Source organism: Oryx dammah, unplaced genomic scaffold (assembly GCF_014754425.2).
Source record: "Oryx dammah isolate SB20612 unplaced genomic scaffold, SCBI_Odam_1.1 HiC_scaffold_11, whole genome shotgun sequence".
NCBI lineage: Eukaryota > Metazoa > Chordata > Mammalia > Artiodactyla > Bovidae > Oryx > Oryx dammah.
In genome coordinates, this window is record NW_024070195.1 from 43178880 (window position 1) to 43204212 (window position 25333).

Sequence of the window (25333 nt, forward strand, 5' to 3'; positions counted from 1 at the left end):
TTGGCGACCCCGTGGACTGCAGCCTACCAGGCTCCCCAGTCCATGGGATTTTCCAGGCAAGAGTACTCGAGCAGGGTGCCATTGCCTTCTCCAGAACAATACATTAGAAGGAATCAATAGCAGAATAACTGAGGCAAAAGAACTGATTAGTGACCTGGAAGACAGAATGGTAGAAATCATTGCTACAAAACAGAATATAGAAAAAAGAATGAAAAGAAGTGAGGACAGCCTAAGAGACCTCTGGGACAACATTAAATGCCCTAATATTCACATTATAGGGGTCCCAGAAGGAGAAGAGAGAAAGGACCTGAGAAAATATTTGAAGAGATAATTAGCTGAAAACTTCCCCAACATGGGAAAGAAAATAGTCAACGAAGTCCAGGAAGCACAGTGAGTCCCAGCCAGGATAAACCCAAGGAGGAACATACCGAGACACACAAAAATCAAACTGACAAAAATTAAAGACAACGATACATTATTAAAAGAAACAAGGGGGAGAAAACAAATAACATATAAGGGAAATCCTATAAGGTTATCAGCCAATTTCTCAACAGAAACTCTACAAGCCAGAAGAGAATGGCACGATATATTCCAAGTGATGAAAGGGAAGAACCTACAACCAAGAATACCCAGCAAGACTCTCATTCAGATTTGATGGAGAAATCAAAAGCTTTCCTCACAAATAGTTAAGAGAATTCAGCACCACTAAACCAGTTTTACAATAAATGCTAAAGGAACTTAGCAAGAAACACAAAAGAAGGAAAAGATCTACAAAAAAAAAAAAACAAAACAAAACCCAGAACAATGAACAAAATGGTAATAGGATCATACATATTGATAATTAAGTATAAATGGATTAAATGCACCAACCAAAAGACATAGACTGGCTGGCTGGATACAAAAACAAGTCCCATATATATGTTGTCTACAAGAGACCCACCTCAGACACAGACTGAAAGTGAGGGGATGGGAGATGGTATTTCATGCAAACAGAAATCATAAGAAAGCTGGGGTAGCAATACTCATATCAGAAAAACAGACTTTAAAACAAAGACTGCTATAAGAGACAAAGAAGTAGACTATGTAATGATCAAGTGTTCAATCCAAGAAGTGATAACAACTATAATATATATGCATCCAACATAGGAGCACCTCAATATGTAAGGCAAATATCAACAAACATAAAGGGGAAAGCTGAGAGTAACACAAAGTGGGGGACTTTAATACTTGAAATACTTTTAACTATTTTTAAAGTATTTATTTTAAATACTTTAAAAATACTTTAAATTTTTAATACTTTAATACCTCACATTCATCAATGTGGAGAGATCATCCAGACAGAAAGTCAATAAGAAAACACAGGCCTTAAATGACACTTTGGACAACTTGGACTTAATTGACATTTATAGAGCATTCGATCCAAAAGCAGCAGAGTACATCTTTTTCTCAAGTACACACAGGACATTCTCCAGGATTGACCACACACTTGGCCACAAGGTGAGCCTTGGAAAATTTAAGAAAACTGAAATCATACCAAGCATCTTTTCTGATCACAACACTGTGAGATTAGAAATAAACTATGAGAAAAAAACTCTAAGAAACACAAACACGTGATGGCTAAACAATATGCTACTAAACAACCACTGGATCACTGAAGAAGTCAAAGAATAAATTTTAAAAATACCTAGAGACACAAGAAACTGAAAGCATAATGGTCCAAAACTTAGGCAAGCAGCAGAAACTGCTCTAAGATGGAACTTTATAGCAGTATAATCTTACCTCTAGAAACTAGAAAAATTTCAAATAAACAACCTAACCTTATACCTAAAACAACTAGAAAAAGAAGAAGAAGCCCAACCTAAAGTTAGTATGAGGAAGAAAATTATAAAAGATCAGAGCAGAAATAAATGAAATAGAGACAAAGAAAACAGTCACAAAGATCAATGAAACTAAAAGCTGGTTCTTTGAGATGATAAGCAAAATTGATAAACCTTTAGCCAGACTCATCAAGAAAAAAAGAGAGAGGACTCAAATCAGTAAAATTAGAAATGAAAAAGGAGAAGCTAAAACCAACTCCAAAGAAATACCAAGGATCATAACAGACTACTGTGAGTAGCTGTATGCCAATAAAATGGACAACCTAGAAGAAACGGACAAATTCTTAGAAAGGTACAGTCTCCCTAGACTGAACCAAGAAGAAATGGCAAATATGAACAGACCAATCACAAGCACTGAAATTGAAACAGTGATTAAAAACCTCCCAACAAACAAAAGTCCAGGATCTAATGGTTTCACAGGTGAATTTTGTCAAGTATTTAGAAAAGAGTTAACACCTATCCTTCTGAATCTATTCCAAAAAGTCACAGAGGAAGGAAAACTTCCCAACTCATTTTACAAGGCTACCATCACCCTAATACCAAAATCAGACAAAGATACCACACACAAAAAAAAAAACTTACAGGCCAATATCACTGATGAACACAGATACAAAAATCCTCAATAAAATACTAGCAATCCATATCCAGCAATACACTAAAAAGACCATACACCATGATCAAGTGGGATTCATCCCAGGAATGTAAGGATTTTTTAACATCTGCAAGTTAATCAATGTGATACACCATATCAACAAATTGAAGAATAAAAACCATATGATCATCTCAACAGATGCAGAAAATCTTTTGACAAAATTCAGCACCCATTTATGATAAAAACTCTCCAGAAAGTAAGCATAGAGGCTACATACCTCAACATAATAAAGGCCATATATGACAAACCTACAGCTAGCATCATACTCAATGGTGAAAAGCTGAAAGCATTCCAGGAACCCTAACACCAGGAACAAGACGAGGATGTCCACTCTCACCACTTTTAGTGAACATAGTTTTGAAAGTCCTAAATGCAGCAGTCAGAGAAGAAAAAGAAGTAAAAAAAGTCCAAATTGGAAAAGAAGTTAAACTGTCACTGTTTGCAGATGACATGATACTGTACATAAAAGATCCTGAAGATGCTACCAGAAAACTACTAGAACTCATCAATGAATTTGGTAAGGTTGCAGGTTACAAAATTAATACACAGAAGTCTGTTGCATTTCTATACACTAACAAGGAAAGATCAAAAAAGAGAAATTCAAGAAGCAATTCTTTTACTACTGCATCTAAAGAATAAAATACCTAGGTATAAACCTACCTAAGGAGACAAAAGACCTGTACTACAAAAACCATAAGATGCTGATGAAAGAAATCCAAGAAGACATAAACAGACGGAAAAATATACCATGTTCATGGAGTGAAAGAATCAATTTTGTCAAAATGACTATACTACCCAAGGCAAACTACAGATTCAATACAACCCCTAGCAAATTACCAATGGCATTTTTCACAGAACTAGAACAAAAAAAAAAATCTCAAAATTTTTATAGAGAAACAAAAGACCCTGAATAGCAAAGCAATTTGAAAATGAAAAACAGAACTGGAGCAGTCAGGCACCCTGATTTCAGACTATACTACAAAGCTAAAGTCATCAAAACAGTATGATATTGGCACAAAAATAGAAATATAGACCAATGGAACAGGATAGAAAACTGAGAAATAAGCCTATGCCCTTATAGTCAATTAATCTGTGACAAAGGAGGCAAGGCAACACAATGTTGAAAAGACAGCCTCTTCAACAAATGGTGCTGGGAAAACTGGACAACCATGTGTGAAAAAATGAATGGACTTCCTGGTGGTCCAGTGGATAAGACTCCTCACGCCCACTGCAGGGGGCCTGGGCCCAATCTCTGGTCAGAGAACTAGGTTCCACGTGCCCCAACTAAGAAATCATATCCCGCTACTAAAATCTGGTGCAGTCAAATAGATAAATAAATTAAAACAAATGAAATTAGGTCATCCCTTAACTCGACATGCAAAAATAACCTCAAAGTGGATTAAAGGCCTAAATGTGAGACCAGATACTATAAAACTCCTAGAGGAAAACATAGGCAGAACACTCTCTGACATAAATTACAGCAACATCTTTTTTGATCCATCTCTCAGAATAATGGAACAAAAAGCAAAACTAAACAAATGGGACCTACTGAAACACAAAAGCTTTTGTAGAGCAAAAGAAACAATAGACAAAACAAAAAGACAATCCATAGGTTGGGAGAAAATATTTGTAAATGTGACCAATAAGGAATTAGTCTCCAAAATTTACAAACAACTTGTAACACTTAACCAGCATCAAAACAAACAACCCACTAAAAAATATGGGCAGAAGGCCTGAATAGATATTTCTCCAAAGAGGATATACAGATGGTAATTAGGTACATGAAAAGATGTTGAACATCACTAGTCATGAGAGAAATGCAAGTCAAAACTACAGTGAGGTATCACTACACACTGGTCAGAACGGCTATCATTTAAAAATCCAAAAGCAGCAAATGCTAGAGAAGGTGTGGAGAGAAGGGAACTCTCCTGCACTGCTGATGAGAATGTAAATTGGTATAACCACTCTGGAGAACTTAAAAAAACTAAAAATGGAGTATGGAGTTTCCTTAAAAAACTAAAAATAGAGCTACCTACAACCACACTCCTGGGCATATATCCAGAGAAAAACACGGCCCCAAAAGATCCATGCACCTTACCATTCACTGCAGCACTGTTTACAGTAGCCAAGACATGGAAGCAACCTCAATGTCCATCGACAGAGGACTGGACGAAGAAGATGTGGCACACATATACAGTGGAATATTACGTGGCTATTAAAAAGAATGAGATAAGGCCATTCACAGCAACACGGACGGACCTAGAGAGCGTCATACTGAGCAAAGTAAGTCAGACAGAGAAGGAGAAATACGTGACATCCGTTATATGTGGAATCTAACAAGAAATAATATAAATGAACTTATTTACAAAGCAGAAAGAGAATCACAGACTTAGAAAACAAACTTATGGTTTCCAGGGGGAAAGGGATAGTTGGGACTTTGGGAAAGTCAGGTATACACTGCTACATTTAAAATGGGTAACCAACAAAGACCTATTGTATAGCACATGGAACGCTGCTCAATGTTATGTGCCAGCCTGGATGGGAGAGGGGTTTGGGGGAGAATGGATATATGTATGTGTATTGCTGAGTCCCTTTGCTGTTCATCTGAAACTATCACAACATTGTTAATTGGCTATATCTCAATACAAAATGTTTTTGGGGTTAAAAAAATAATAAAATTTAAGAAAAAAGAAAGTAAGGAAATGATCAAATAATATTGAGGATATTGCAGAAGGACACAGAAGCTAGCTTGAAGGACTTTCCCATTTGCCAAATTGGGATAATTTTTTTTAAACTTACTTTCTGGTTTAATTCATTTTGCCAAACACACACAGTGAGAACTTTAATCTGACTAACTGTACAGAAAGTAGAATCTGTAGCAAACATAACAGCATATACCTAAGTCCCTGGCAAGCTGAATCCTCATCAACAAATCACCAAGATCCCCCTAAAAGTGGCCTTCTGAGAGGGAGGTCCTAGGAGGAAGAAGCAGAGATCTGCCAGTCACCCAAGGAACTGCTTTGGGTGGGGGCGGGGTGGTGGGGGAGGCACAAAAAGTAAGAGAACTTATGTTACTTGGATCTCTGATCACTGCACACAAAAGAGTTGTCTCTGATTGCTGGCCAAACTCAAAGTGTTGTCTGCCCAAATCTCTAGTCGTGGGCATCCTGTCTGTATCCGTAGGGGATTAGTTTCAAGTTAAGTAGTTCTGAAGCTTCTGCTTTTCCAGAACATGCAGTATAAACTTGGGGGGTGGGGTGGGGATGAAAGTGGGGAAAGGTAGATAAAGTCATAATTGCTGGTGTCACCAGTGCAGAGTCTGAGGTCCCAGACTTCAGGACCTTGCTTCAGGAGGCAACAAGAGAGGGTGCCAAGTCACCAGCAAAAGAGTCCAACTGCCCTAAGCCTCAGTACTGTCAAACAGTGCCCCAGAGGTATAGGGAGTTCAACAGCAGTGGCCTGAGGTCTCTTCTAAGCCGGCAGGGGTCTGGGAGTCCCAAAGGCCAAAAGGGAGCTTGTTCACATTCTGTCACTTTTTGCAGATGATAGCCAAGGGCAGCAAGACTTCCACAATGGCTCAGTGGTAAAGAATCCACCTGCAATGGAAGAGACACAGGAGACGTGGGTTCAGTCCTGGGGTCAGGAAGATCCCCTGGAGTAGGAAAAGGCAACCTGCTCCAATACTCTTGCCTGAAAAATCCCATAGACAGAGGAGCCTGGCAGGTTACAGTCCAAAGGGTCACAAAGAGTCGGACGTGACTGAGCACACACACACAGCCAACGGTCAGCAGGTGATCCTTCTCACCGAGCTCTTGAGATACAGGTGAGGATGCTGCCCTTCACATTCTTCATCTTCACCCTCATCAGCACCAGGATGTCTCACTGCTTGCCCAGCTTGCACAGGAGCTCCTCAGTGGTGCCTGATGACAAGTAGAGGGGTCCAAGCCACTATCAGGGAAATGCTTCCCGCTTCTCTCTCCCTGCACCAGCTAGGAACCCATGGGGCACTGCTGCTGTAGCAGCTCAGATGCCTGTGAACTTCACTTGCACCAGCAGGCCCACGGGCTTCCCATTCTCTCCTGTGGGAGTGGTAGGGGCTGGTGGGCATGAATCTTGGAACCTGGAGATGCCCAAATTTGGGATAACTTGTGCATGAAATTAATGATGATAATAGTAACTGATTACAATCAATGAAACAAAATAGAAATGCATGGGCCCAGACAATATAAATACATATGGTAATAATGGATTACAATTCATTGAATAAAATAGGAATCCATGAGTTCATATGAAATAAAGAAAGGAGAAAGAAATTCCTCTTTATAGTAGACTGTTTACTGAAAACTGAAGAAAAAATGATGGAATAAAAAAATCACCATTTAACAAATATCGTCATGCTTATTCTGATGAGAGTCATCAGTGAATGATGACACAGCAGAAAGGGGGAGATCTGATGAAGTGCCAGATACTTAGGAATTACAAAGGGACAGTCATGGCTTTAAGGTGGAGAAACCTGCCAGACTGGTTTGGCAGCATCAAGAGTGAGATGGTTTCATTTCCTGTAACTTCTGATGTGAAGCAAGGAGAGGGGCACATTATTTCTCTCTTCCCCTTACATGCACTGAGGTTTGTCTCTATAAGAGACATCTTACAGAAATGAAAATCTTGTACTCTTTAAAAGTGATTCATGGAAGATGGAGAAATACAGAAGTACTGCTCACAAGTACTGTGGAAAATTCTGAAAGAGATGGGAATACCAGACCACTTGAACTGCCTCTTGAGAAACCTGTAGGCAGGTCAGGAAGCAACAGTTAGAACTGGACATGGAACAACAGACTGGTTCCAAATAGGAAAAGGAGTACATCAAGGCTGTATATTGTCACCCTGCTTATTTAACTTATATGCAGAGTACAGCATGAGAAACTCGGGGCTGGAGGAAGCTCAAGCCGGAATCAAGACTGCCGGGAGAAATATCAATAAGCTCGGATGTGCAGATACCCACACCCTTATGGCAGAAGGTGAAGAAGAACTAAAGAACCTCTTGATGAAAGTGAAAGAGGAGAGTGAAAAAGTTGGCTTAAAGCTCAACATTCAGAAAACTAAGATCATGGCATCTGGTCCCATCACCTCATGGCAAGTAGATGGGGAAACAATGGAAACAGTGGCTGCCTTTATTTTGGGGGGCTCCAAAGTCACTGCAGATGGTGACTGCACCTGTGAAATTAAAAGACACTTACTCCTTGGAAGGAAAGTTGTGACCAATCTAGATAGCATATTCAAAAGCAGAGACATTACTTTGCCAACAAAGGTCCATCTAGTCAAGGGTATGGTTTTTCCAGTAGTCATGTATGGATGTGAGAGTTGGACTATAAAGAAACCTGAGTGCCAAAGAATTGATGCTTTTGAACTGTGGTGTTGGAGAAGACTTGAGAGTCCCATGGACAGCAAGGAGATCCAACCAGTCCATCCTAAAGGAGATCAGTCCTGGGTGTTCATTGATGTTGAAGGTGAAACTCCAATACTTTGGCCACCTGATATGAAGAGCTGATTCATTTGAGAAGACCCTGATGCTGGGGACGATCGAGGGTGGGAGGAGAAGGGGACGACAGAGGATGAGATGGTTGGATGACATCACTGACTCAATGGACATGGGTTTAGGTGGACTCCAGGAGTTGGTGATGGACAGGGAGGCCTGGTGTGCTGCGGTTCATGGGGTCGCAAAGAGTCGGACACAACTGAGTGACTGAACTGCTCACACTGAAGGAGACTGCAGGTATGTGACAACCAAATGCGATATGTGATCCTAGAACAGAAAAGACAGAGCCATTAATGGGACAGCTGATAAAATCTGAATTGTACCTATGAACTGGATACTCGTATTGATTTCCTGAATAGGATGGTGTATTACTTTCCTAGGGCTGCCACAGCAAAGTACTGCAAATAGGGAAGCTTAAACAGCAGAAATTGATCATCTTACAATTCTGAAGGCTAGAAGTCAGAAAACTAAGTGTCAGTAGGGTTGGTTCTCTCTGAGGGCTATGACAGAAAAGTCTATACCACGCCTCTCCCATAACTTTTCATGGTTTGTTGGCAATCTTTGGCATTCCTTGACTCGTGGAAACAGAAACCCTATCTCTGCCTTCATGTTCATATGATATTCTCATGATATGCAGGTCTGTGACTAAATTTCCCTTTATAAGAACATCAGTCATATTGAATTAAGGGTCCACTTACTGTAGTATGATTTCAATTTAATTTAACCAATTACATCTGCAACAACCCTATGTCCAAATAAGATCATATTTGGAGGTACTGGGAGTTAAGGTTTCAATATTTGAATTTTGGAGAAACACAATTCAGCTCATAACAGACAATTACATTGGGGTTGAGAGAAATAAGCAAACAGAGCCAAATGTTGACAAATGGGGAACTGGGGAGAAAGGACACCAGAGTCCCCAGTACTGTTCTTAAATGTTTTCTGTAAGTTTATAATTGCTTCCAAAAAATTTTAAATTCAACAAAGTGCTGGGTTTATGTATTACACAAGATCCTAGTTGTTTTTTTTTTTTTAACCATATGTCCAATTCAAACTTTATCTATTTAAATGTTGTATTTGTCTCCCACTAACAAATCTTTATTTCACTCAAACTTGGAACAATAAATCTGCCACACTGATGTATCTTACTTGCCTAATTCAATGGAAAAAATCAAAATCATTAGTAAAGAAAATTGTAGGGGTTAATACACCTTTTAAAATATTTTTAAGGTTTAAAAATTGCTTAAAGTTTTAAATTTATAGTAAGAAAACATTATCTGAATGAATACCCTAACGGCAAACCATTGTAAAATGTTTTCAGCTGCATTTGGGGCAAAGGGGTAGGGATTATCTTCAAAGCACCCCAGCTTTCTTCATGAGAAGGTCAGAAGTACACTGGTTTGTATTATTGCAACATCCATTAGGTGATCTAAGTTGCTTTTCCTCCAGCAGGGCTTTATGTCAGAAGGGCATTATGCTTGACCTCCAAATTTGGCCGACAATTTACTGATGAGATTCCTAACCTGTGGGTTGCTCTGATATTCTGACATATTTGCCAGGTTCTGGGCCACATCCTGGAAGGCCACCATAACTTCTGGATCCTGCGTGCCTGCAATGCAGGACTTCTGGATCACTAAGAATTTCATTGAGCCTAGGCTTTCCCAGCATTCCAGGCATGCCCCCTCCCATTCCAGGCATTCCTCCAGGAAAATTACCAGGCATTCCCCCAGGAAAGCCTCCTGGAAAAGAGCCATACTGAGATCCTGATTGTCTTCTGGCTGCTTCCTCCCTCTGGGCTCTCTCACGTTCTTCCCGAGCCTTCTTAACCCTTTCTTTGATCTCACGCCCTTCACGTTTTCGCTCATACTTCCTCGATGTTCAGCAATTTTCTGGGCCCTTGGTTGAACTTCCTTCAGCATTGCACTAGCATCTTCATCATAATCCAGCTTCCAGGCAAGGGCGAGATCATGGGCAGCTTCTTCCCAATGGCCCAGAAGTCTGTGCACTTTCCCTCGCCACTTGTATGGCTGAGCTGAATCAGGATTTATTTCAATAGCTCTGTCACAGTCTTGGATGGCAGCATTTGGCTTCTGTAATTTGATGAAGACACTGGCTCTCTTGGGATACAGAATAGCCAAACGAGGATTTAGCTTGATGGCATCTGTGAACCAGTCAATGGCTTTCTGTAGTTCACCATCATTTAGGGCATCAATGGCAGCCACTTTTTTATCATTTGCCTGACCCATCATCTCCTCAGTTATCTCTACATTCTCATCTCCCATTTCTTGAGGTGCATCAGTGTCTGGTTCAATCACACCTTCATTGTCAATTTCTAGATCACTTTCCGCACTTGATGGTTCCTCTGTCTTTATGTTTTCCTCCGCCTTCTTACTATCTGTTTTTTCTTCCTTGGTATTTTCTTCCAATTTAGTTTTATGAGCAGCAGGTGGTATTTTACCCCCCATGCTCTCCACCCACTCCCTCAGGAAGCGCATTTCCTCGGTGTGCAGAACGCTGGGGTCCTGCTTACACATTTTCAGGAAGGCTCGAAGCTCGCTCACTTTGCGGAGGGTCCATAGTCTAGCGGTGGCGGGAGGCGGAGGGCGCGGAGAAGGCGGAGGCCCGATTCCAGGCCCTGGGCGCTACTTCAGCGTGACCGCGTAAAGGGGAAGATCCTAGTTTTGAACTTACCATGAAGAAGGAACTATAAGGAGATGATGAAGGTGTTTGGGTGGCATTATTGCAAACTTATCTGAGACATAGTGAGGGTATCAGAAATTGATACATTATATTTACACAGCATTTCATGATTTACACAAAAGAAAATCTTATTTCATTTGTCATTCATGACATCAGGTGACTTGTCTAAGGTTCTGCTCACACAACTGTTAATGTTAAACTGAAGCATGTTAACACTTTTAAGTTTATTTGAGCAAAAATGCATGGAATGGTACTGCGTCAAACCAGAAGTGGTTATGAACACTCCTCAGACCTGTTGCTATTGTTGTTAAGTCACTAAGTTGTGTCCAACTCTTTTCCATCTCATGGACTGCAGCACACCAGGCTTCCTCTGTCCTTCACTATCTCCCAGAGTTTGCTCAAACTCATGTCCATTGAGTTGGTGATACCATCCAATCATTTCATCTTCTGTTACCCCCTTCTCCGGCCCTCAGTCTTTCCCAGCATCAGGGTCTTTCCCAATGAGTCGGCTCTTCGCATCAGGTGGCCAAAATACTGGAGCTTCAGCTTCAGCATCAGTTCTTTCAATGAATATTCAGGGAATTGTTAGGTATCCTTGCTGTTCAAGGGACTCTCAAAAGTCTTCTCCAGCACTACAGTTCGAAAGCATCTATTCTTCAGCGCTGTTTTCTTTATGGTCCAACTCTCACATCCATACACAACTATTGAAAAAAAACATAGCTTTGACTAGACGAACCTTTTTCAGCAAAGTGTTGTCTCTGCTTTTTAATATGCTATCTAGGTTTGTCATAGCTCTTTTTCCAAGGAGGAAGTGTCTTTAATTTCATGACTGCAGTCACTGTCTGCAGTGATTTTGGAGCCTGAGAAAATAAAATCTGCCACTGTTTCCATTTTTTCCCCATCTGTTTGCCATCAAGTGATGGGACCAGATGCCATGATCTTAGTTTTTTTCATTTTGAGTTTTAAACTAGCTTTTTCACTCTCCTCTTTCACCTTGATCAAGAGCTCTTTAGTTCCTCTTTGCTTTCTGCCATTAGTGTGGTATCATCTGCATATTTGAGTTCGTTGATATTTATCCCGGCAATCTTGATTCTAGCTTGTGATTCAGCCCAGCATTACACATGATGTACTCTGCACAGAAGTTAAATAAGCAGCATGACAATAGACAGCCTTGTCTTACTCGTTTCCCAATTTTGAATCAGTCCATGAACACTATGAAAAGGCAAAAAGATATAACACTGAAATATGAACTCCCCAGGTCGGTAGGTGCCCAAAATGCTACTGGAGAAGAGTGGAGAAATAACTCCAGAAAGAATGAAGAGACAGAGCCAAAGGGAAACAACGCTCAGTTGTGGATGTGACTGGTGATGGAAGTGAAGTCCGATGCTGTAAAGAACAACGTGGAGTGTAAGGTCCATGAAGCAAGGCAAATTGGAAGTGGTCAAACAAACAAGAGATGGCAAGAGTGAACATTTACATTTTAGGAATCAGTGAACTAAAATGGACTGGAATGGGTGAATTTAATTCAGATGACCATTATATTTACTACTGTGGGCAAGAATCCCTTCGAAAATATGGAGTAGCCCTCATAGTCAACAAAAGAGTCTGAAATGCAGTACTTGGGTGCGATCTCAAAAATGACAGAATGATCTCTGTTCATTACCAAAGCAAACCATTCAATATCACAGTAATCCAAATCTATTCTCTGACCAGTAATGCTGAAGAAGCTAAAGTTGAATGGTTCTATAATGACCCACCAGACCGTCTAGAACTAACGCCCAGAAGAGATGTCCTTTTCATTATAGGGGACTGGAATGCAAAAGTAGGAAGTCAGGAGATACCTGGAGTAACAGGCAAGTTTGGCCTTGGAGTACAAAATGAAGCAGGGCAAAGGATAACAGAGCTTTGCCAAGAGAACACACTGATCATAGCAAACACCCTCTTCCAACAACACAAGAGAAGACTCCACACGTGGAGGTCACTAGATGATCAATAATGAAATCAGATTGATTATGTTCTCTGCAGCCGAAGATGGAGAAGCTCTATACAGTCAGCAAAAACAAGACTGGGAGCTGACTGTGGCTCAGATCACGAACTCCTGATTGCAAAATTCAGACTTAAATTGAAGAAAGTTGGAAAACCACTAGGAGAAGGCAATGGCAACCCACTCCAGTACTATTGCCTGGAAAATCAGTCCATGGGGTCTCGAGGAGTCGGAAACGACTGAGCGACTTCACTTTCACTTTTCACTTTCATGCATTGGAGAAGGAAATGGCAACCCACTCCAGTGTTCTTGCCTGGAGAATCCCAGGGATAGGGGAGCCTGGTGGGGTGCCATCTATGGGGTCACACAGAGTCGGACACAATTGAAGTGACTTAGCAGCAGCAGCAGGGAAAACCACAGACCATTCAGATATGACATAAATCAAATCCCTTATGATTGCACAGTGAATGTGACAAATAGATTCAAGGGATTAGATCTGATAAAATGCCTGAAGAACTATGGACGGAGGTTTGTAACACTGTACAGGACGCGGTGACCAAGACTATCCCCAAGAAAAATAAATGTAAAAAAGCAAAATGCAAAAAGTCCAAAAAAAGGCTTACAAATAGCTGAAAAGAGAAGAGAAGCAAAAGGCAATGGAGAAAAGGAAAGATATATCCATCTGAATGCAGAGTTCCAAAGAATAGCAAGGAGAGATAAGAAAGCCTTCCTAAGTGATCAATGCAAAGAAATAGAGGAAAACAATAGAATGGGAAACACTAGAGATCTCTTCAACAAAATTAGAGATACCAAGGGAACATTTATGCAAAATGGGCACAACAAAGGACAGAAATGGTATGGACCTAACAGAAGCAGAAGATATTAAGAAAAGGTGACAAGAATACACAGAAGAACTACACAAAAAAGGTCTTAATGACCCAGATAACCACAATATTGTGATCACTCACCTAGAGCCAGACATCCTGGAATGTGAAGTCAAGTGGGGCTTAGGAAGCATCACTAGGAACAAAGCTAGTCGAGATGATGGAATTCCAGTTGAGCTATTTCAAATCCTGAAAGATGATGCTGTGAAAATGCTGCACTCCATATGCCGATAAATTTGGAAAACTCAGCAGTGGCTCCTGGACTGGAAAAGCTCTGTTTTCATCCCAATCCCAAAGAAAGGCAATGCCAAAGAATGTTCAAACTACCACACAATTGCACTCATCTCACATGCTAGCAAAGCAATGCTCAAAATTCTCCAAGCGAGGCTTCAACAGTACATGAACCAAGAAATTCCAGATGATCAAGCTAGATTTAGAAAAGGCAGGGGAACCAGAGATCAAACTGCCAACATCCATTGGATCACAGGAAAAGCAAGAGGATTCCAGAAAAATATCTACTTCTGCTTCATTGAATACATTAAAGCTTTTGACTGTGTAGCTCACAACAAACTGTGGAAAGTTCTTCAAGAGATGGGAATACTAGACCACCTTACCTGCCTCCTGAGACATCTGTGTGCAGGTCAAGAAGCAACAGTTAGAACCGAACATGGAACAACAAACTGGTTCCAAATTGGAAGGAGTCAGACAAGGCTGTATATCGTCACCTTGTTCATTTAACTTATATGTAGAGTACATCATGCAAATGCCGAGCTATATGAAGCACAAGTTGGAATCAAGATTGCAAGGAGAAATATCAATAACCTCAAATATGCAGATGACACCACCCTTATGGCAGAAATCGAAGAGGAATTAAAGAGCCTCTTGAAAGTGAAAGAGGAGAGTGAAAAAGCTGGCTTAAAACTCAACATTCAGAAAACAAAGATCATGGCATCTGGTCCCATCACTTGATGGCAAATAGATGGGGAAACAATGGAAACAGTGAAGAACTTTATTTTGGGGGGCTCCAAAATCACTGCAGATGGTGACTGCAGCCATGAAAGTAAAAGACGCTTGCTTGGTCCTTGGAAGAAAAGCTATGACAAGCCTAGTGAAATGAAGTGAAAATTGCTCAGTTGTATCCGACTTTGCAACCCCATGGACTGCACTGTCCATGGAATTCTCCAGGCCAGAATACTGGAGTGGGTAGCCTTTCCCTTCTCCAGGGGATCTTCCCAACCCAGGGATCGAACCCAGGTCTCCCACACTGCAGGCGGATTCTTTACCAGCTGAGCCACAAGGGAACCCCAAGAATACTTGAGTGTGTAGCCTATCCCTTCTCCAGCAGATCTTCCTAGATTGAACCCAGGTCTCCTGCATTGCAGGCAGATTTTTTACCAACTGAGCTATCAGGGAAGCCCATGACAGCATATTAAAAAGAGAGACATTTCTTTGCCAACAAAGGTCCGTCTAGTCAAAGATATGGTTTTTCCAGTGGTCATGTATGGATGTGAGAGTTGGACCATAAAGAAAGCTGAGCACAGAAGAACTCATGCTTTCAAACTGTGGTGTTGGAGAAGACTCTTGAGAGTTCCTTGGACTGCAACAAATCCAACCAGTCAATCCTAAAAGAAAATAGTCCTGAATATTCATTGGAAGGACTGATGCTGAAGCTGAAGCTCCAATACTTCGTCCATCTGATTCGAAGAACTGACTCATTGGAAAAGACCCTGATGCGGGGAAAGATTGAAGGCAGGAGGAGAAAGGGATGATAGAGGATGAGATGGCTGGATGGACATGAATCTGAGCAAGCTCCAGGAGTTGGTGATGGACAGGGAAGCGTGGCATGCTGCTGTCCATGGGGTCGCAGAGTCAGACACGACTGAGCAACTGAACTGAATTATTTTTCCATGTCTGGTTCTATCTATTGCTTCTTGACCTGCATACAGGTTTCTCAAGAAGCAGGTAATGTGGTCTGCTATTCCCATCTCTTGAAGTCTTTTCCACAGTTTGTTGTGACCCACAGCCAAAAGCTTTAGTGCAATCAATGAAGCAGAAGTAGATGCTTTTCTGGAATCCTCTTGCTTTTTCTATGATCCAAAGGATTTTGGCAATTTGATGTCTGGTTCCTCCACCTTTTCTAAATCCAGCGTGTATATCTGGAAGTACATGGTTCATGGTACTGGCTTGAAGTAGGTTCAGCCTAACTTGAAGGATTTTGAGCATTACCTTGCTAGCATGTGAAAGGAGCACAACTGCATGGGTAGTTTGAACATCCTCAGACCTGACCCAGCGGAAAGGCTTTAATGGAGAAAATGTGGAAGTAAAGAAAGGAAATTATTTGATTGGCTATAGCTTAGCCCAGTTGGCTGTGTGTGACTGTCTTCCAGTGTTTCTTTTTTTTTTGGCGAGTTGGGGGAGCGGGTTTGGGCCTGCCCATGCAGCATTTGGGACCTTAGCTCACCCACCTCGGTGGGACCTGCAGTGGAAAGTGCAGATTCTTAACCACTCTGGGGAAGTCCCTCCTCTAGCTTCTTGATTACCTGATCTTGAGTCATTTATAGGTTTAAATTTTGGCTTAAGTAGACCGCCAGGGCATCAGAGTCACCTCAGTCTCAAGTTCTCCTTGTTTAATTAACACAACTCATAAACGATTAGTATGGGGTTTCCCTGGTGGCTCAGTGGTAAAGAATCCGACCACCAATGCAGGGGACAGGTTCTGGGTTCAATTCCCAATGGGGAAAACATCCCACATGTTGGGGAGCAATTAAGGCCACGTGCCACAACTACTGAGCCTGTGCTCTAGAGCTGAGGGAGCAGCAACTACTGAGCTCAAGTGCTACAGCTGCTGAAGCCTCTGCGCACCTACAGTACTCGCTCGGCAAGAAGAGAAGCCACTGCAATAAGTCCATGCATAGGCGGCTAGAGAGTTGCCCCCGCTTGCCCCAACTAGGAAAAAATGCCACACAGCCACAAAGAGCCAGAAGAGCCATAAATAAAATTATTTTAAAAATAAATCTGTGACTGATTTAAAAACAAATGATTAGTTCAGACTCCGATCTAGTTTCTTTCTTTCTTTTGACTGGTAATGTGGTTTCCTGGGGCGGCCGCAAACGATAATATGAGTTGATTCTAAGCGAAACTGTGACATCCGTTGTACTATTTTGGGGTAAACAAGGTCTTCCTAAGAAAACAATGTTTTTTTATCAAGGTCAAAGTGGAGTTTAGCTAAGAGGCCCTAGAGACTCCAGATATGAGGTCTAATTACCTATTGGGCTGTTCCCTCCCTCCGCAATCCACCCACCAACCACAATTTATGGGGGGCGGGGTTGGGCAGGTCTCCATATGGACATTGATTTCCCTCACCAAGCTTCAGGTCAGTGCCTGGGGAACAGAGTCAAGAAAAGGCCTTCAATCCTTGTCCCAGTGTCCTCATTGACATTTCCCACCAGCAATTCTCAGATCAGGGCCCCTCAAGCGCAGCTCACCCTTCCTTATTATTGCCTCAGTAGTTAAGTCCCTATCGTTAACCATCGCTCCGCTGGCCAACCACGGTCTTTCTCGTTTTATAAACCTCTGCTTGGGCATCCGCAGTCCAGTTATAATCGTACTGGAAGTCACAAAGAGAGCATGCCGCGTTTCGGCGCAGCAAGCTCAGCGCCCCCCGACCTGGAGAAAAACTACGCCTGCGCAGACTGGAGCCTCCTCAGCTTCTGCGGCCCCCTGTCCGGCCCCTGCCGCCCGCACACATGCGCCCCCAACCCGCGCCCCCTGCTCCCGGCACTGCCGCCCAACCGCGCCTAGGTTAGGTCGTTCCTCCCCACCCCTCCAACCCCCCGCAGTGTTGAAGTGCTTGAGTGACCCCGGCTCACAGTAGGTACTAGGTCCTGGGCTGTAGGGGCCCAGTACCTTGAACCTTAATCTTAGAGACCTAGAATGACTTGGGCAGCTGCAGCTGGCGTGTCTCTGTTGGGACTTCAGTTTCTGAAACACAAGTTAAAAAGCTGGACGTGGGTGTGTGCGTCCTCAGTGGCTCAGTGGTGTCTGACTCTTTGCAACTCTATGGATTATAGGCAGCCTCCTCTGTTCCGGCTCCAGGCAAGCATACTGGAGTGGGTTGCCATTTCCTCCTCCAGGGGATCTTCCGGACCCAGGGATCCAACCGGTGTCTCCTGCATTGGCAGGCGGATTCTTTTATCACTAAACCATCTGGGAAGCCCAAAAGCTGGACAGAGTTTAGGAATTATTTATTCCAGAACATTCACATTGTATTGATCGTTCAAAGACTCAGAGGCCCTCCTCTCCTTTTTTCCTCTTGGTTGGGGGAATTAGGGTCAAGCTGGGCAGGTGCAGGACTTGCCGACATCACTCCCCTTAATCCTGGCAAGGCTGACTAAGGGCTTCCATCCCAGCCTCCTCGCTCAAGCCGGCGGTCAGACTGTGGGTTAGAATGGCCGAGGAGGAGGGCGATGTGGACGCGGAGGATGTGTTCCTGGCATTTGCCCGACATCCCACTCCTCCCAGGGGTCCCCTGCGGCGGGCCATGGACAAAGCCTTCTTTATCTTCCTGGTCCTCATCGTGACACTGCTGATGCTGGAGGCTGTTTGCAAGCTGCTATGGCTGCTTCCTTGGGCGAAGTTTGAGGACTGGCTCCTGAGAACGCCTGAGAAGGAAGAGGAGCTGGAATTGTGACCACCTTTCCTATAACCTTACTCTTGCCCTGCCACAGAGGTGAGAGGGGGGAAAGGGTGGAGGGGAATGGCACTGTTGGGGGCTTTGGAGGGACACTTGGATAGTTGAGAGCAGCTATCTTAAAATTTCTGCACCTATACTTCAGGAAATAATTTTGAAAAAGTTTGTTCTTCTCAAGCACTTCTAAGTAAGCATCTAAACTTTATCATCATAAGTTAACATTGTTTCAACGATGTAATTCCTGGGATATACAAAATATTCACTTTTAAAATAAATCAATCTTTTGTGTGTCCAGGGGAATTGAAATATCAGAATGATGATATCCACTAGCCCTCATTAAAAAAATATAATTGAGACTCTGTCCTTTTCTTAATCCATCATTCTCTATTCTCCTAGAACTCCTATTACCATTTGACTTTCCCACAATTTTATGCTTTTATACTTCAAAGTCTTTTATTGACCAGTTTATCACACTTTAAAAATTTTTTTTTTTCTTTGGTTGCACCCATGGGGGAATGTGAGTTCCTCTATCAGGGATCTAAGGCCGGTCCCCTGCAATGGAAGCACAGTCTTAACCACTGGATGACCAGGGAAGTCCCCTATCACACTTTCTTACACATATATATCATAATTGAGATGAAAAATATTATTCTTTCTTGTGACCATAAAACTCTAGGTTTTTAGAAATATTTCTTCTGGGTTTTCATTACAATTATGAGAGCAGAAGTGATAAAATAGCATAAAGATTGTACACATTTTCATAACTTAATATTAAAAGTACATTTAAAATGAGATAAAAGAAATAGGCTACATGTCTTTTTTTTTTAATTAGAGGATAATTACATTACAATATTGTTACATTTCTATTTAAGACAAGGTAAGGGAAATCCTTGATCGTCCATCAGTTAGGACTTGGTGCTTTCATTGCTGGTGCTGGGGGCCAGTTCCATCCCTGGTTGGGAAACTAAGATCCCTGCAAGATTCAGGGCGTGGCCCAAAACAAACAAACAAAAAACAACCAAGGTAAAACAAGATAAAGTTATCCCTAGATTTCATGGTTAAGACTATACCTTTTTTTCCTTTTTAAATAGAGAGGGAGAAAGTCTATTGTAAAAGAGAAAAGGAAGGAGAAGCTCTAGTGCAAGCATTTATTCAGGAAAACAAATTTTGGGAAAACTGAGAATCTGGAAATTAATCCTTTATATGTCCCAAATCCAAGTATCCTTAGGTGAGTCTTCATGTCTCCCAATTTAAGACTACAGACTTAGACGACTGGAGAGAAGTGGTGTAGGATTCTTTAATGGGAGTGAGGGTTTGAGGTTTTGGAACTCTTGAGAGCTTGGGGATGTAAGAGACTGTGGTCCTAGAAAGTGGCAAGATGCTCACCCTCTGTGGAATTCTCAAGGATGCGGGAAACTCAGAGATTGGAACCATGTTAACCTTTCCAGTTTCCTCAGAAGTTCACCTTTGGGCCCAGCTTTGCCTCTTCGAGCCCCTCGAGTTTCCCTAAAGTTGGTTTAGGGTGAGGGTGTGGGCGAGACGGGCGCCAATGTTGGTTTCTTCTCTCTTCCTTCGTCAGCTCTCCCAGAGGAAGAGGAGGAGACGAGACTCAAGGTATTTTACGAGCCTCGAGCCTCGTTTCTTCTCACAGCTCTTACAGATTCTGCTCAGAGCCCCCTCCCCACATTGCCTGTCCTCAGGCCCTAGAGGTCCTGGACAAAGCACAGCCTCCTTGTCATCAGCGCCTGCGCCTCGGGAACCCCCTCCAGAAAACGACGGAGAACCAACTAGGTCCCACCTACTTGGTTGGTCATTAGTTCTGTGGTGGAGCTTGGAAAGCACGCCAACAATCGCAATAATAATAACAACACATTTGTATAGCGTGTTGTGCTCGTCTGTATGCATGGATTATGACTTCTTGATTGGGAGATGTGGCACCTGGATGTAGAAGTAGCTTCTGGGCAGCTGCAAGGGAGCGCGCAGACCATAGAAAGGAATGACAGGTACAGTCGATTGAGCCGCGGAAAGTGGGACCCGGCAGGTAGGAAAGTAGCGCCACAAGGGTTGTCAAAAGCCCAGCGGATAGAACAGGTTTTATTTCCCTCTTAAGGGACTCCTGCCTTCTCGTGCCTCCCTGTTCAGCCTTGGAGGGCCCAATTCCTCACCCCGCGCTGTTCCGTTATTTCCTCCCCCAACGCCGCCCCCCCCCCCAACGTAGAAAGGTGGATCAGTCCTCCCCGCACGCGACTAGCGGTGGTTGGGCCGGGATGCGGGAAGTTTCTGATTGGCGGAGTCGCGGAAGCACCGGGTGAAAAGAGCTCCACAGACGGCGTGCCCCGCTGCCGGCGCAGCCAGAGCCGTACGGCAAAATGGCGGCCCCCAGGTATTTAGGACGCCCGGAGGCGACAAATCCGGCCCCTGCAGGTCAGGGTGAAAGGAGCCGCAGACTAGGGGGGCGGCCGTGGAGGCTCTAGGAGGGGCGGCCCTCCCTCCCTTCCTGCCTGCCTGACGGCGGCACAGGATTCCGTGCGACAATATGGCCGCGCCCAGAGCGTGTGGGCGGAAGCTCCGCGGCTTCCGGTACGGAGTAGGGCCTGCGGTGGGAGGGGGAAGGAAGACGGAGGGAACCATGCGAGGTTCTGAGATCAGCGGAGAGGGTCGCCTCGAGAGACCGTTTGTGAGGTGGGGGCCGGACGGTGTGGGGAGCGAAGGCGGGGGCAGGAATGTCGAGGGAGAGGTACTGGGGAGTCCCGGGCGCTGAGTCTGAGGGGCAGGCTGCGGGATCCTCCTTCCTATCCCTGACGGGGAGTGGGGCGGCCAGGGGCTGAACTGGGGGAGGGGGACTTGGCGGGAAGCTCGTTGAGGGGAAGGACTGGACTCAGGGCTGGGGTCTGAGAGGAGTCGCGAGAGCCCAGCGTGGAGCTCACGATCGGTTACAGGTCACTGAGAGAGCACGGGGAAAATCAGGGTGGGGTGAGAAGGAGGGGACTTGAGGTGAAATATCTTCAACCTAGCGCTTCGGTTTGAGGAGACCCGTCAGAAGGTGGACTATAGCGATAATTTAAGTAGGAGAAAAGGGAATGGATTCTCAGAGGGTCTCCGCGTTGGGGTTATCTGTCAGGATGGGGTGAGCGTATAGATTGGACGTGTGTGAGAGCGAGCGAACAGGGAAAACGGTGGTGCCGGCGGGGCTGTGGTGTCTGTTGGAGAGAATGTCAGGGAAATCTGGAGTGCAGCGTGCGAGGTCGTCCAGGGGTTGAGGGGAAGACCCAACTTGCCAACTCTGAGAAATAGTGGGGAAAACGAGACTGGAAGACGGGATACAGGCGTGGGGGGTGGAGCTGGGGGTGGGACTTCAGGTTTTCAGAAGGTTTGGAACTCCCCCAGTAAAGGGCCAGAAAAACGTTCGGTACTAATGCTTGCTGAAGCTAGGAGATGAGGACCCTGTGGGGCATGGCTGGGTGCTTTTGAAACCCAAGAAGACTGGAAAACGTGTGAGATGAAGGGATGGGGCGATGCTGGAGGGGCTCTGTCTGAGGCCCCATCCCCTTCCAGCAGGAATTAGGAAATCCCCAACACTTCCTCCGGGGGATTTGATCCCCTATGGCCACCGCTAACAGCATCATCGTGCTGGATGATGATGATGAAGATGAAGCAGCTGCTCAGCCAGGGCCCTCCCACCCACCCCCTAATCCGGCCTCACCCAGGGCAGAAGCCCCTGGCTCCTCTCAGCCCCATGGGGCTGGAGGAAGCAGTAGTTCGGGCGGCAAGAAATGCTACAAGTTGGAGAATGAGAAGCTGTTTGAAGAGGTGAGCTTTAGGGGAGAAGACTTTCGTGCCCCAGGGAGGGGGATGGCTGCTTGGCTCTGTCCTTTCTCCCCCACTAACCCCACCTTACCTTTCTCTCAACCCTATCCTTTGTCTTTTTCCCCTCCCTTTTCCCCCGTGAACCTTCCAGTTCCTTGCACTGTGTAAGATGCAGACGGCGGACCACCCCGAGGTGGTCCCATTTCTCTATAACCGGCAGCAGCGGGCCCACCCTCTGTTTTTGGCCTCGGCGGAGTTCTGCAACATCCTCTCTCGGGTCCTCTCTCGGGCCCAGAACCGGCCAGCTAAGCTCTATGTCTACATTAATGAGCTCTGCACGGTTCTCAAGGCCCACTCAGCCAAGAAGAAGCTGAACCTGGCCCCTGCTGCCACCACCTCTAGTGAGCCCTCTGGGAATAACCCTCCCACAGACCCCTCCTCGGACCCAAATGCTGAGACCACTGGCTCTGAGGCCCCAAGGACCCGTGGTTCCCGGCGGCAGATCCAGCGCTTGGAGCAGCTGCTGGCACTGTATGTGGCAGAGATCCGGCGGCTGCAAGAAAAGGAGTTGGATCTCTCAGAATTGGATGACCCAGACTCCACTTACCTGCAGGAAGCAAGGTTGAAGCGTAAGCTGATCCGTCTCTTTGGGCGGCTGTGTGAGCTGAAAGACTGCTCTTCACTGACAGGCCGGGTCATAGAGCAGCGCATCCCCTACCGTGGTACCCGCTACCCAGAGGTCAACAGGCGCATCGAGCGGCTCATCAACAAGCCAGGGCCTGATACCTTCCCTGACTATGGAGATGTACTGCGGGCCGTAGAGAAAGCAGCTGCTCGGCACAGCCTTGGCCTCCCCCGGCAGCAGCTCCAGCTCATGGCTCAGGATGCCTTCCGAGATGTGGGCATCAGGTTACAGGAGCGTCGCCACCTGGATCTCATCTACAACTTTGGCTGTCACCTCACAGATGACTACAGGCCAGGTACGCATTAGTGAGATACTCCTTGGTAACCCTCGTTCGTCAGGTGTGTGTGGTGGAGGGGGCATCTCTTTAGACCCTTCTGGAGTTCTGGGTGACTACACTGACTTTATGTCTTCCCACACAGGCATTGATCCCGCACTCTCAGATCCTGTCCTGGCCCGGCGCCTGCGGGAGAACCGAAGCTTGGCTATGAGCCGGCTGGATGAGGTCATCTCCAAGTACGCGATGATGCAAGACAGGAATGAGGAGAGCGAGAGACAGAAGAGAAGAGCCCGGCTCCCCCAAGCCACCTCTTCCCACTCTGAAGATACCCCCAAATCCTCGCTGGATTCTGGTGAGGTATGAACGGAGAGACCTTGTCCTTCCCTGCACTGTCCAGGAATGCAAGAAGCATTCCTTTGAGAATGGGGCAACAGATTCCTTCAGGAAACTCCTTTGTCCTCTGCAGGGCCCTAGTGGAGTGGCATCCCGGGAGTGTCCTACCACTTCCAAGGCTGAGATCGATGATGAAGAAGATGAGGAAAGTGAAGAGGAGGAGGAGGAAGAGGAGGAAGACGAGGAAGAGGAGGAAGATGAGGAGGAAGAAGATGAGGCCACAGATTCCGAAGAAGAGGAGGATCTGGAACAGATGAAGGAAGGTCAGGGGGACGATGAAGAGGAGGAGGAGGAAGCAGGTATGTCAAGGAAACAGTCTTCTGGTGTGTCAGTTCTCTCTACTCTGTTGGGCACGAGCCCCCTCTTTGAGATCCTTTGCTTCTTCCTCTCACTCTGTGTCCTCTCAGCAGTTTTCTTTCCCCCAGTTCTTTTGCTACCAATCTGCTCTTTTCTTTTTTTCCAGAGAAGGATGGAGATAAGAGCCTCATGTCCCCACTACCGGTCTCCACTGAAGAGAACCTGGAACCTCATAAAGGGAACAGTGGGTCTTCAGAGGAGCAGCAAAACAAAAGACTCACAGAGTCACCATCTTCACCGGCAGAAGAGCCCCCGGCCCCCTCCAGTGTAGTTGCTGAAAGCAGGGACGAGCACCTCGAGGAGTTGCCCCTGGAGGAAGAGAGCCCTATGTCTCAGCTCTTCGAGCTAGAGATTGAAGCCTTGCCCCTGGATACGACCCCTTCCCCTGAGGAGCGGGACGTTTCCTCTTCCAAGAAGTCAGAGGACCTCCTCACCACTGTGCTGGAGAATGGGGCCGCCATGGTCACCTCCACTTCCTTCAATGGGGGTGTCTCTCCTCACACCTGGGGGGATTCCAGTCCCCCCCGCAAGAAATCTCGGAAGGAGAAGCAAACAGAAGCTGGGCCATTAGGAATGAGGTAACAGCAGCAAGGAGAAAGAGGGAAGCCATGGAGGGGCTGAAGGGGCTTTCTGAGAGAAATATTGTAGAAAGGAGTCTGGGGAAAAACTGCATGTTCCCCCTCCAGCCTCAGGCTCCACACCCCTCTCCTCCCATGTGTGTTTCTGTCTCTAGCCATGTGGAAGTGCAAAGGGCAGTGCAGAAGAAGAACGGGCAGAAGACACATGCCCTGGCCAGCCCGCCTTCCCCCCTGGCTTCTATGGCTCCAGTTGCTGATTCCTCCACAAGGGTGGACTCTCCTAGCCATGGCTTGGTGACCAGCTCCCTCTGCAGCCCACTTCCAACCCGGTTGTCCCACACTCCCCAGTCACAGCCCTCCAGGCCTGGTACTTATAAGGTAAGAGGGGGTGGCTGTGTTTCCTAACTTCATTCCCTTTCATTATTCATTTGGGGTTCTCTGACTGAATGTTACACCCATTACCTCCTGCCTCTCTCTTTTTTCCCACCCTAAGTTTTGATCTCTGATAAAGTCCTTCCCTGGCTTCTCCTCCACTATGTTCCAGACCTTTCTGACTCTTTGTCTCTCACTCCCCTGCAGATGAGTGTGGCCACACAGTGTGATCCGGAGGAGATCATTGTGCTCTCAGACTCTGATTAACCGCCTCCCCCTCCTCCCTGTCCCCAAAATGTTTGGGATGGTATTTGGAGGATGGTAGGAAGCACATGACTGAGGAAGGGATGGACTGAGCTAATCGCCTTTTGGTGGTTTCTTTTTAAAAACAACAACAACAAAGCTTAAGTTTTACACAGAAACATTAATGAACAATAAAGTTCTTTTCTTATTGTATCCCTGTCTTTTCCTTGTCTCGCCCTCACCAGCTGGTGATTGGCACCAGCTGTTCTCTGGCTCAGGGTTAGCCGTTCTCCCGGGA

The 25333-nt window shown here is 45.1% G+C and overlaps 2 protein-coding genes and 1 pseudogene across 6 annotated transcripts; 2 read left to right on the plus strand and 1 right to left on the minus strand.

The window, feature by feature from the left end:
- Window positions 1–9086: 9086 nt before the first annotated feature.
- Window positions 9087–15801, minus strand: LOC120869792 (annotated as a pseudogene).
- A 2279-nt stretch (window positions 15802–18080) lies between these two features.
- SMIM40 (small integral membrane protein 40) lies at window positions 18081–18323 on the plus strand. The gene has a single exon (XM_040249054.1). It carries the CDS (start codon window positions 18081–18083, stop codon window positions 18321–18323), a length of 243 nt encoding a protein of 80 aa, XP_040104988.1.
- A 1140-nt stretch (window positions 18324–19463) lies between these two features.
- On the plus strand, window positions 19464–25248 carry DAXX (death domain associated protein). 5 transcript variants are annotated; one of them, XM_040249113.1, is made up of 8 exons: window positions 20902–21005; window positions 21879–22133; window positions 22282–23110; window positions 23235–23449; window positions 23559–23784; window positions 23949–24420; window positions 24576–24798; window positions 25000–25248. In XM_040249113.1, exons 2-8 carry the CDS (start codon window positions 21927–21929, stop codon window positions 25057–25059), a joined length of 2232 nt encoding a protein of 743 aa, XP_040105047.1. In that variant the 5' UTR covers window positions 20902–21005; window positions 21879–21926; the 3' UTR covers window positions 25060–25248. The 5 variants fall into 5 exon arrangements, with proteins under 5 accessions (XP_040105048.1, XP_040105047.1, XP_040105049.1 ...); XM_040249115.1 differs by having other exon boundaries at window positions 21882–22133; XM_040249116.1 differs by having other exon boundaries at window positions 20916–21060.
- Window positions 25249–25333: the final 85 nt, after the last annotated feature.

Bases quoted from the DNA above. Each gene is read 5' to 3' on its own strand.
- SMIM40 (XM_040249054.1), top strand. From the start codon at position 18,081: ATGGCCGAGGAGGAGGGCGATGTGGACGCGGAGGATGTGTTCCTGGCA.
- DAXX (XM_040249114.1), top strand. From the start codon at position 21,927: ATGGCCACCGCTAACAGCATCATCGTGCTGGATGATGATGATGAAGAT. The intron at 23,785-23,948 runs GTATGTCAAGGA...CTTTTTTTCCAG, and splicing joins AGAGGAGGAGGAGGAAGCAG to AGAAGGATGGAGATAAGAGC. The intron at 24,799-24,999 runs GTAAGAGGGGGT...ACTCCCCTGCAG, and splicing joins CCAGGCCTGGTACTTATAAG to ATGAGTGTGGCCACACAGTG.